Below are 11,549 nucleotides of genomic sequence, written 5' to 3'. Positions count from 1 at the left end.
GGGTATGAAAAGTGAGGTATAAATAGAGAGAAAAGCACATGGGGTATCCGTTTGTTGCGCCGTGTGATGGAGATAAAAAAAAGTGAGATTCTCTTGCTTCTTTTCGTCATCATCACTGTGAATTATGTGTGCATGCTTTTTCATTTCTTTCATGATATAGAGATTAATATTTTAATGGCGGAGACGCGTCTATATATCATATTAATTAAGCATAACTCTTGTTTGAATAAAAATAAAAGCTTTGGAAATCATTTGAGTTACATATTAAGTGGGTTAATTAAATTGGTATTTCCATGTTGAAATTTGAAATATATAAAAAAATTTAAATATATATATTTTTTACGAATTAAATATGTTTTTTGTCCCTAACTTTCAGTTAAAATTAGAAATAGTCCCTCTTTCAAATTTGAACTAATTTATTCTCCTAACTTAAAAAATATGTGTGTTTAGTTCTTTTAACCACGTTTTGTTTAAAATTTAGTTGACATTTCAAACACATCATGATAGTATTTAAGTTGTTTAGATCGTTTAACTCATTTTTTCTTCGATGTTAGCTGAAAAACGCGTTTAAAACATCAAATACACTTGACAAAATTATGTTAAAAGGAGTAAATTCACCTAATTTGTAAAGATGAGAGACTAAATTGGTCCAAAGTTTTGAAGATAGACTAATTTAAATTTTCACTAATAGTTAAGGGACAAAAACATATTTCACCAATTTTTGATTGATTAATGTTTAATGAATATCTTAATTTGATTTTATTATTATTGTACTATTTTTAAAATAACTATAATAACATGCTAAATTTTTAATATGTTTAAATTTCTTGGTGATTAAGATTAGTGAAGTTACATTCTTATTAAATATTAGGTATAGGTACAAATTTCAATGAGTTAATTTCAAACGTAACAAAAGATTTTTTAATTCTATATATTTAATCTGAGGAGTTACTAAATATAATTTATTGATTTTAAATTGGGTGTGATTTTAATTGATTTTAGTTTATTATTTATAAGAGTTTTATTGTCGAACACGATTATTTTATCCCTGTAGTATGCCACAAATAATAATCATAGTTTGTTAGAGGCAATAAAAGATTGCCAACCCATGATAAAGTTGACAACAATTTATAATAATCATTTGGTTTAACAATGCATCTAACATAAATCCCGTTTAGATTTTCTAATTTAAAGTATTACTTTAATCTCTCTATTTACAAAAATATAGTTTTGATACCCAAAATAGGTTTTATAAAATGTAAATTTAATATTTATGAATTAAAAACGCATTTAAAAAAATGAAACACTAAAATAAAATTTAAATTTAAAATGCCAAATTAAAATTTATAGATTCACAGCATCAAGTTTAATTATTTTAAAAATCGTATTTAAAATAATTTTAGTTAATTTATTTTACTCTAAAGAGAAAAACAAAAGCTAAACTCTCGACATTACTGCTGTTAGAGCTGTCAAAACAGGTAACCTAGTCCGATCCGGCTCGACCCACCACAGGTTATCATTTAATGAGCCAACCTAATTCGGCTCACTTTTAAGCAAGCCAAAAAAATTTGAATCCGGCCCGGCCAGCCACGGTTGATGGGTTAAATGGGTTGGCTCATGGATTCACTAAATTAAAAAAATATATAATTTTTTTTAAGTCAAAACTAAATTATAATTCTAATCAAAATCTAAATAGACTTTAATACAATCCACGTACAAACCAAAATAAAAAAAATCCAAATTATTTATGTGTTGACTAAAAAAAACAACCTAACATGACCCACATGTAACGTCCAACTTAATAAAAAAATATGATGACCCTTCTATCTGCGGATTGGTGAGCCGGGTCAAAAATAAATTTATATTGAAATTTATAAAAAAATTTCAATCCAATTCGACCCAAACCCGTGATGAACCAAATTGATTCGCGGATTCCAACCCATTTTGAGATTTCTAACTCATAACGATAATGGAATCATTCTACTAAGAAAAGTAACGTTTGAACTTTTATCACGCCCCGTTTGCCCCAATACAACGTAAGATTTGGTCAATTACATTAATTAGTGCATTATTCTAATTAAAGTGTTAATAATAATCGACGTTTATTCCCTCATATCACTGCTCAAAACGCGCTAATCTTCAACTGCTACTTTAGAACCTCTCTAGTTACTTAATTTAATCCCTTTCATTTTTTATCTATAATATAAGACCAGAATATTCCTATTACTCTTCTTTTATTTTCTTCTTCAAACTTAAATAATTTCTTTTATCCATTATAGACTCCACATTAGTGAAATTCACGTTTTGTTAACAAATTCACAACGATAAAGGATGGAGATTCTAGATTCGTCAAAAATAAAATTGAATTGAATTTAAAATTTAATATTTAAAATCATTCAAAGTTTATCATAGTTAAATTTGTTGTTTATTAAATTCATCATATTTTTAGTTTCATGTTCAAGATGTATATATATTTAGGTGTAATCATTGCCTTGCAAACTTATGTTATAAGATTTTTAATATATCTAACAATTATTTGGAACCATTTGATTTATTACATAGAGAAAATAAGGTTGTTTGTGGTAGAAATCGAAAACTAATGATTTAAGAAGAAATAATAGAGAGAGTAAATTGTAGCACCAAAAAACAACATGGGATACAAATATGATTGTGTTGTCCCCCACACTAAAGTTGATGCCAGTATATATGTTGACCTCAACCATGTTTTCAATTCCAGCCATCACAAAGTCAATTAGAGACCAAAAAATGACGAAGAAAAGGTATTGTTTGATTATCTTTTGGCGTGAATTTGGGTATGTATCAACCTATAATTCATGTACTTTAGTCTCTAATATAATCTTAGTCACTCTTATTTTCAAGAATCTAGAATATTGAATAATCTTTCAAAAGATTATGAGAATTACAACATCACATGGGAGGTGGATTCAAGGTTAAGTTGTAGAATCTCTTATTCACATGCATGTTCAAAAATATCTATGATGGTTAACTAGCTACAATGAATGTGGGCATAAGGATAAGGTAAAGAAATGTAACGTGAGCATGGTTGTAGCAGAAGACATGCATATATTTATTGTTGAATCAGTGTATTTGGTCCCATTTAGTATTTGAGTTGTTGATTTTTTAAGGGTCTTTTACGTGCACAAATAGTAACATAATGGGACATCTTTTCACATCGGATAACTCAAACCTAATTCATATACATATCCCACTAATTAATGTTGCCCACAAAAATACCATCTTTTCCAAACTCTCAATTTCTATCATTCCAATATCATTTTAAGAAGAAACGAGTCAAATTGTATTTATTATTTGTACAATATTACGTTTTTAATTAATATTATACTTTTGTTTTACCATTTTTAGTACTGTGTGTATGCATGTCCATAGGGTGGAAATTATCTGGAATCAAAATGATTAATGGGTCCATTATACAGTGTTTTTCTTTTTCACTGTTTTCATAAAGGTTGCAAATAAACCAATTTTAAGTCTTATCTACTCAATCATTGTGTATATAACTAATCAAATTCGCATCTCGATCGCGTCTTAAGATTTTTATATTTTTCTAAAATCTTGTACAATTATTGATTTAAACTAAGTTTTTTCTTACTGTAAATTCAATATAAATAAATGCATTAAATATGATTTTATATATATATATATATATATATATATATATATATATAATTAAAAAAATTTCATTTATTTGATTCATGCACTTCAAATTAAAAAGTCTCTTATATTAATGAACAAATAATACTTGCAAAAGTTTTTCCTATAAATCAGTGCGATAAAAGTACGTACATTTTACAAAAACTATTTTAAATATAAAATATTCATATGATTATTGTCTAAAGATTTAACTTACACTTTTAATCAAATGCTATTTTATATTCAATATTTTTATTTATAAGGTTCGAATTTAAAATTGTGTAAAATATTTTTTCTATTTTAATTAACATAGTAATGATTATTCAATAATAATCAAGAATTTAAACACAAGTAAAGCATGCTAACTAAAATATTCTTTTAATATCAAAATAGCCGAAATCGTAATATTGGAATGCAAAATACTGTTATCGATAATGTATTGATAATATAAAATATACTTTAATTTGTTATTTATGATTACTTGCACTGAATAGAAAGACAAGTTAATTGGATAGGGTATGGCTGCTTGAATCGAACGGTGCATGATTGATCTAACAAGCATCGGACGGTTGAAATTGCTTGTGGATGGGTGCTGGGACAGCAGGTAACATGGGATTAACTAACCAAGCTACCTCTTCACATGGCATTCAATCCATCACGTGCTCCTCACGTGATCATCCCTGATACACATGCCTGGCATCTGCAAGTGGCAATGCCATCTCTTTCTCTCTCTTTTCTGAACTCCATTGTGTGAGTGACTGAGTCACTGAAAACAACGAAAAAGGGGTTTCTTTTTGCATCATTCTCTTCGATTTTCTCTCTTTGCATTCAAGTTTTTTTGTTCACTTTGGGAGCAACTTCTTAATGTTCACTTTGGGATTGTTCATTGCCTTGGTTGCTGACAAGCTGCAACTATGAAGGGCTTACTCTCTCCCACTTCCCTTCTTCAAATTACTCTCTTTCTTCTTGTTTTTCTTTTAGGTGAGTTTTATTTATTGCAGATACATGCATGACCCTTAATTGCGAATTTCAGTCTTGAATGATTAAATTGTCGCTAAGCTTTTCAAGTTTGCATCTTGATGACTGGGTCACTGAATTTTCCGTTAGATATGATAGTGAATTTGCCATAAGCTGTGGAATTGTGCTTCATCTCAGGTAGAATAATGTGTATTATTGATGTTGTGTACTTTGGGTACAAACCATAATGAAAAAGGTTAAGCTTGATACAATTTTATGAGACTGTTCTTTGTGCATTGTAGAAGGCCAATGAGGTACCAGAAATAGTAGCCAAAGGGCTGAATATGTTGTCCAAACTAACATAATTTGTAACGTTTCTGCATGTAGTTGATAAATAATGCAGTGTGTCTGATATCTTAATGATGAATGCGTGTTTACTTATTTTGAGGCCTTAGGAAATGCTGGAGTTTTTCAGTTTCTTCTAGAAATGTTTTCTTGTAGAAATAGAATTCCTTAAACTGAAAATTGCTGATAATGTTGGCAGTTGTTAACAAGTCTCAGGGCTCTCCAATCACTACTAAAGTTGATGCGTTGCCTCCTGCTTTCCCTCCAAGTACACAGCCACAACCCTTTATTCCTCTTATAGCTCCTTCCCCATTGAGACCTTTCACAAATAATTCTGTGCCCAAGTTATCAGGTATGGTTTTTTTTTTTTTTCCTTTTAAGTCTGTCAGTGAGACCTTACATTATGATTCTTTTGTTTGCTCAGTTCTCGTTTACACAATTTCTGCTTACCCTTTGGCATATTGTAGTTGCTGGTTGTTGAAAGTAAGGGGTTTAAGTTATAAAGGGAGGAATTGGGATAAAGGAGAATGAAACACTAAATTAATATTAACCGAGATGTGTTGCAGATTATAATGTATTGACGAGATGCTTATAAAACCTATACCAATAAATTTTTATTGATGCTGACCATAATCTAAACTAATTAGGGAAATAGAACATGATAAGATAAGGAAATAGGGTAAGCCTAAGAGATATGAAAAATAGGGAAACTAATCCTAGAAATTAGTAAGATGTTTTCTTTTATTAATGTATATAACATTGGTGAATAGTGGGGAGCAGGGCCATAGCCAAGATTTTAATCTTAGGGAAGGAAGGCCAAGACCCAATGTAGATTGAAATGGTGTCAAATACTCCAGTCAACGAGAATAAATTACCTGGTAAATTACAAAATAGACATGAAGGATGCACTTTGAAATTATGGCTATGGTAAGGTGCAACAATATGGGTTTGTACCTGAAGACTGGTGCCATTTTTTCTGGGTAGATTCAGTGGCATTGGTGATATATATGGTTCTTGTAAGTAACATGTTAGCTTGTCCTCTTCAGTGATGTACATGGCAGTGCTATGGTAATGGGTGAGTTCAATGTGTTGTGTTCATGTGGGTTCAATCTGTGATGTGGGAAGATCAGGTTGTTGTAAATTTTTTGAGTGGGGGTGAGATGCAGCGCAACAGTGACAACTAATTTTCACATAGATTTCCACTCAACACAACATAGGTCATCAAGGATCACAAAGACCCACCAACGCATGAAATATATCAGAGAGTTGGTGCTGGACTAGCCAAAAATAAAATTTTATCAGAAGCTTGGTCTAAAATTCCTGAAAAATTAGCTTTTATGATTATATCTAGAAATAATTCAGCAAAAGGGTGGTTATTTGGAGTGGTTTCAATGGACAATATTGATGGAAGAGCTATTGGTTGCTTAGGAAACATGTATGGGAAAATAAAGCAGCTAGTCTCTTGTGACAAAGTTATGTCAGAAATGCTATCAAATCCTTCATTCTTTTGATAGATTTGGTTTTGTGTATATTAAGAGGTAATTCTACAATTATTCCTAGCTTCATCATGTGATATAAATCTACCACGATGAGTAGGATTACAAATGGCATCTTGCAAACAAATAGTGAAACCACTTCATTTTTTCTTGAACATGCTGTTGCATGTGCTTCCTTAATACGTATGCTCATCTTAAAGTCCTTTGAATTACTAACTTTTTGGTTACCGAGATGACCAAGGATTCCTTTTTGCTTCCAGGCCTTTGTTCATTGAATTTCTCTTCTGCTCAAGATATAATGACCACAACTGCTACTGATTGCTGGACATCCTTTGCTCCATATTTGGCAAATGTTGTATGTTGTCCTCAATTTGATGCCATGCTGGTGACCCTCATAGGACAGTCGAGCAAATACTCTGGGGTGCTAGCTCTGAACGCAACTCATGCTAGTCACTGCCTCTCTGATGTTCAGAAGGTCCTCGTCGGTCAAGGAGCAAATGAGAATCTTAGAAAAATATGTTCAGTCAACCCAACAAATCTCACTGAGGCCTCTTGTCCCGTTGTATCCGTGGATGAATTTGAGAGTGTTGTAGATACTTCGAGACTACTGACTGCTTGTAGAAAAATTGATCCTGTAAATGAGTGTTGTGATCAAGTTTGCCAAAATGCCATAGACTATGCTGCTAGAAAAATTGCCTTAAATGATTTGTCTACTTCAGATGGAAACCATAGCATGCCTGGGCCAGTAGCTAGGATCAATGATTGCAAGAATATTGTTGTACGTTGGCTGGCTAGTAAACTTGATCCATCCACTGCAAATAGTGTTTTTAGAGGACTGTCAAATTGCAACCTAAACAAAGGTGAGCATGGAGAGAAAAACAAAAACGGTCTCCTTATATTTGATTATTACAGTTTTGTCTAATTTGTTGGAATGTAAAAGCATACATCTTACAGTGTTCAATGTTGTTATATTACATCACTCAGTATGCCCATTGGTTTTTCCAAGTGTCTCAAGTGTTGTGAAAGAATGCGGCAATCTCATACATAACCAAACAGCTTGCTGCAAAGCCATCAAAAGTTATGTGTCCTATTTGCAAGAACAGAGCTTTGTAACCAATCTGCAGGCCTTGAAATGTGCTGCATCACTTGGAAAGAAATTGCAGAATGCAAATGTCTCCAAGGACGTTTATAGTCTTTGTCATATAAGCCTGAAGGACTTTTCTCTTCAAGGTTGGCATTGTTATATTTCAATTGCTTAGAAACTGTTATTTTCCCCTTTCTGCAAGTTCTGATACTGACGCTTGTTTTGTTATGCTGACAACTATTGATGGGTTTTCCCTTGGATCAATCAGTTGGATTGCAAGGTATTAATCTTTTATCGATAAATTTCTTTTCCAAAATTTCTATTTTTTTCTTGTTCCTGTCATTCATAAAAAATATGATATTTTTTATTAAGTTTAAATTTCACTCCATCATCTTGGTTTTGTGTTTTCATGCAGAATCTGGCTGCCTTTTGCCGAGTTTGCCATCAAATGCAGTATTTGATGGAACTTCAGGGATTGGATTCATTTGTGACCTTAATGACAACATTGTAGCTCCATGGCCAACATCTTCATATCTGCTTCCATCCTCATGCAATAGAAGTATGTATAAGCTCTATCAAGAATTTCTAGTCGATTGGCCTCATTCTCAATTACAACCCTTTATGACAAATTAATGAAATTCCTTTTTTGTATAAGCTAAAAAAGAATTCTAGTAATATATACAATTATTAGGCAGATTCTATAAATCAAATAAAAGTAAAAACAATAACAGATCCCTACTTAACAACCCCTCAAATTGATGAGACTAATTGAGTAGCATCAATTTCTTAAGTAGAAACTAATGACAGAGAAATCGAACAACTTTGGTAAAGATATTTAGATGCTGAAGTTCAGAGCTAACATAACGAAGAGATATAACATGATCATCTCACGACTAGGAGAATCAGAAGAAAAACAAGGAGATAATGTTGGTTATAAAAGAAAGTCACATTCCTAGAAATGTGCAATTTAGGACATTGATATCATAACAGAGAAAACATATTTTAGTAGGAGCAAATATGAAAATCAAGATTAATAAAAAAAGTTTGAAATCTGAGTGAGAACAAAGCATAGAAGAAAAACAAAAAATGGTTGTATATGTTTATCTTAACCATTGAGACTACGTCCAGTTCTTGGTATCACCACCAAGTTTCACTAAAACTCACAAAAATGCAAGTATTATTAAAAGACAACCACTTTTGGCTTTAAGTTTTCTCTATACTCGCTTTTCCAGGCAAAAACCCAAAGTACTATTTATCCAGTAACATTTTCAACCTTTTACACTTCCCCAGATTACAAGAAAGTCGATTGAAAACAACGTTTGTGTATGAGGAATATGAAATGTCTTAGTCTAGGTATTCTCACAAAGAAAGTATCTAAGAGTATGACAAATTGAATCATGGAGAATGCTTGCTTAATTGTTTTCTTATGTCCATCAATTATGTGAGTAGTCCATGTCTTCAGGCATATTTTAGGGTGTTAACAAAGATAATCAGATGTTGAAAATACTTGTGAAGGACTTTGGATGGCTTGTGCATAGAACAAAAGCGAAACTAAATTTGAAGCAAGTCCAGTAAATACAAACAAACTCAAACCGAAAAGAGGAACTGATTTTTCCAAAAACAGGAACAGGGAGAGCATAATGTTTTGAGTGCCATTATAAGTGTGAATATTGTGCAAATTTTCAAGTGAAGCAGTCATGTGATTAGAGATTCTTTAATCAACAAACCAAAGCTAAGCAACAACATTGGACATACCTGAATACCCAAGGAGGATAGTAACTATTTGTTGGATATAAGTTCCAATACTCAAGGGCCTTCATTAGTTTCTACGTGCATATAGTTGGGAACTCTTTGATGATATAACCATGTTGCTTACAATAGTTACAACATTTCCTGTTGCAATTGCAAGTAATATGACCTAGTTGTTTGCAAGAAAAACATTGTTTCAGTAAAGCTGGGCAATGGTTTCAAATTCTGGTACAAGCTTCAAGAGAGGTTTCAGATTCTGGTAGAAGCTTCATAGTGCTTCATGAGAAGTTGATCTTTTATAGTTATCAATCTGCGTTCTTTTTCGATTGCCAAAGAAAAGTGGGACCAATTGAAGCATGTCCCGATATTATTGTTGTTTGTTTCCCTTTTATTTGTAGTCTATTTATTAGATCTATAATACTGAGACCAATTCTCTGCACTAGTTTCAAACCATTAACGTCGGGGAACCTATTGAATTCAGGCCACCATCAACGTTAATGCTGTCCCCCCACATGCCAACCTCCTCAAATGGCATGTCTATGTCCCATTTTCATCCATGCTTTTCAACAGTCAATTGATAAAAATGTCCAGAATTTCTTGCTTCTTGCCTTCTTTCATTGTATTCTCTTCTCTAAATAATAAATGCTCAATGACCATCCTAAATGGAAAATTAATGTAAGTTCTTATTTGTATAAACTAAAAAGGGAATTATAACAGTATGCAATTATTAGGGAGATTCTGTGCGTGTATGGTTCTGTATCAAAGTGATGTAAAATTAGTTAAAATTAATTTTCTAAAGCAGAATCAGTATGTGTTTGATCTCCAAAATCAATTTAAGAGTAAAAAATTTACGTTTGTTGCTTCTGCATTAGAGAATTGATTCAACAATAATAACAATGAATCCTTGACCAACAAGCTCCTCACCTATATCCAATGTTCCTGTCTTCAACATTGGATTTGTCTTTTGTAACACTTTTACCATGAGCAAAGACATGTTTCCATTCTGTACCATGGCTAATTCATTTATTCCTTCAATCATTCAATTGCAGCTACAAAACTTCCATCTCTTCCTACGGCAACATCCTCACAAAATGGTAAGTGCCATGCTCCTATACTGCTATGAACTGGTATTTCAGGTTTGATCTTTCAAAGCAGTGGTAGTTGTGAGATTTAGGCTCAGTTTGTTTTAAATTGTTTTTCTCTCAAAAATCATTTCTATTGACCACAATATTGATTCTTACAACTTCAATGTCAAAACTAGTAATTGACAGTACTTGAGTTTTCTTTTCAGCAAAATCATCTTGGGACTTCTGAAGGAAATATTGAATATAAGACAGTTGAATTTAGTACACAAGAAAATTTTTCAACTTAACTATGGTGGTTATTGGATGCATACCTATGCATTTCCATTGATGAGTATCTACTTATTTCCATTTGTTGCAGGTCTTTTCATTAATACCTTGGTTTTGCCTCTCCTCTTTACCTCTATACTACTTCCAAAGAGGCTTCTTTAACCTTGGAGTTCACTGTATTTAAGGTTTTTTGGCTACAAGGATTTTCCAGATAAGTTGTCTATTCTTTGAGGATCCAAGGAAGAACTATGTTCTTATTCTTATCCAATCATCAAATATGTTTATATTTTCACCAGTGAATGAGTACAGAAATACTATTTTGAGATAGTCTTTCTGGTAGATTCATGATTGTATTCTACTATTACCAAATATCATTGTTTCAATATTCTTTGAAATTGTAATAAGTTTTGTTTTCCGTACAAAGAATAGTATAAATATAAAAAACCATTATCTCAGTTCCTTCTGTGTGTACCATAAATTTCATTCTTCTACCTTTTCCATGTGTGAATATATTAATAAACGCTGGAGTTTTAAAATTACAAAAATAAATGAATCTGAAAAGAATAATCGACTTCAAAATCAAGAACAACTTTACTTCCTCCAATTCTTGCAGGAACCTGTCCTTGATCAAATTTCGGAAAGCGTGTAATTCGGCACATTGTTCAATTGAATAATCCCAAAAAATTGTTCAACATCAGAAGATTGAAGCACCGGCACAGACCCAATCCAATGAGGAAAAATGTTGCAGTTGTTCAAAGAAAAGATTGATTCCATAAACAAATAATTAAAGTAACAGTGTGATTGATCCATGCTGGCAGAAGAAAGAATGCGAGCGCAATTGAATTTTATATTATTTGATACAAAGTGCCGAGTTATACGGGTCGTGAAATTTGACTC

General features: G+C 32.0%; 1 protein-coding gene across 1 annotated transcript; it reads left to right on the top strand.

Moving 5' to 3' along the window:
- Positions 1–4,333: 4,333 nt before the first annotated feature.
- Positions 4,334–11,107, top strand: LOC114168463 (uncharacterized GPI-anchored protein At1g61900-like). The gene is made up of 8 exons (XM_028053287.1): positions 4,334–4,650; positions 5,171–5,323; positions 6,728–7,327; positions 7,452–7,697; positions 7,820–7,831; positions 7,967–8,110; positions 10,350–10,394; positions 10,744–11,107. The coding sequence occupies exons 1-8, from the start codon at positions 4,584–4,586 to the stop codon at positions 10,812–10,814; spliced, it is 1,338 nt and encodes a 445-aa protein (XP_027909088.1). The 5' UTR covers positions 4,334–4,583; the 3' UTR covers positions 10,815–11,107.
- The last annotated feature ends 442 nt before the right edge of the window (positions 11,108–11,549 follow it).

The sequence above is a fragment of the Vigna unguiculata genome, chromosome 11, assembly GCF_004118075.2.
Source record: "Vigna unguiculata cultivar IT97K-499-35 chromosome 11, ASM411807v1, whole genome shotgun sequence".
Classification (NCBI taxonomy): Eukaryota; Viridiplantae; Streptophyta; class Magnoliopsida; order Fabales; family Fabaceae; genus Vigna; species Vigna unguiculata.
This window is presented reverse-complemented; position numbering and strand designations above follow the sequence as displayed.

What these genes read in the sequence shown, in the direction of transcription:
- LOC114168463 (XM_028053287.1), top strand. Translation starts at nt 4,584, where the DNA reads ATGAAGGGCTTACTCTCTCCCACTTCCCTTCTTCAAATTACTCTCTTT. An exon ending in TCTTCTTGTTTTTCTTTTAG is followed by an intron (nt 4,651 to 5,170) that starts GTGAGTTTTATT and finishes TAATGTTGGCAG; the next exon opens with TTGTTAACAAGTCTCAGGGC. An exon ending in AAATTGCAACCTAAACAAAG is followed by an intron (nt 7,328 to 7,451) that starts GTGAGCATGGAG and finishes TACATCACTCAG; the next exon opens with TATGCCCATTGGTTTTTCCA.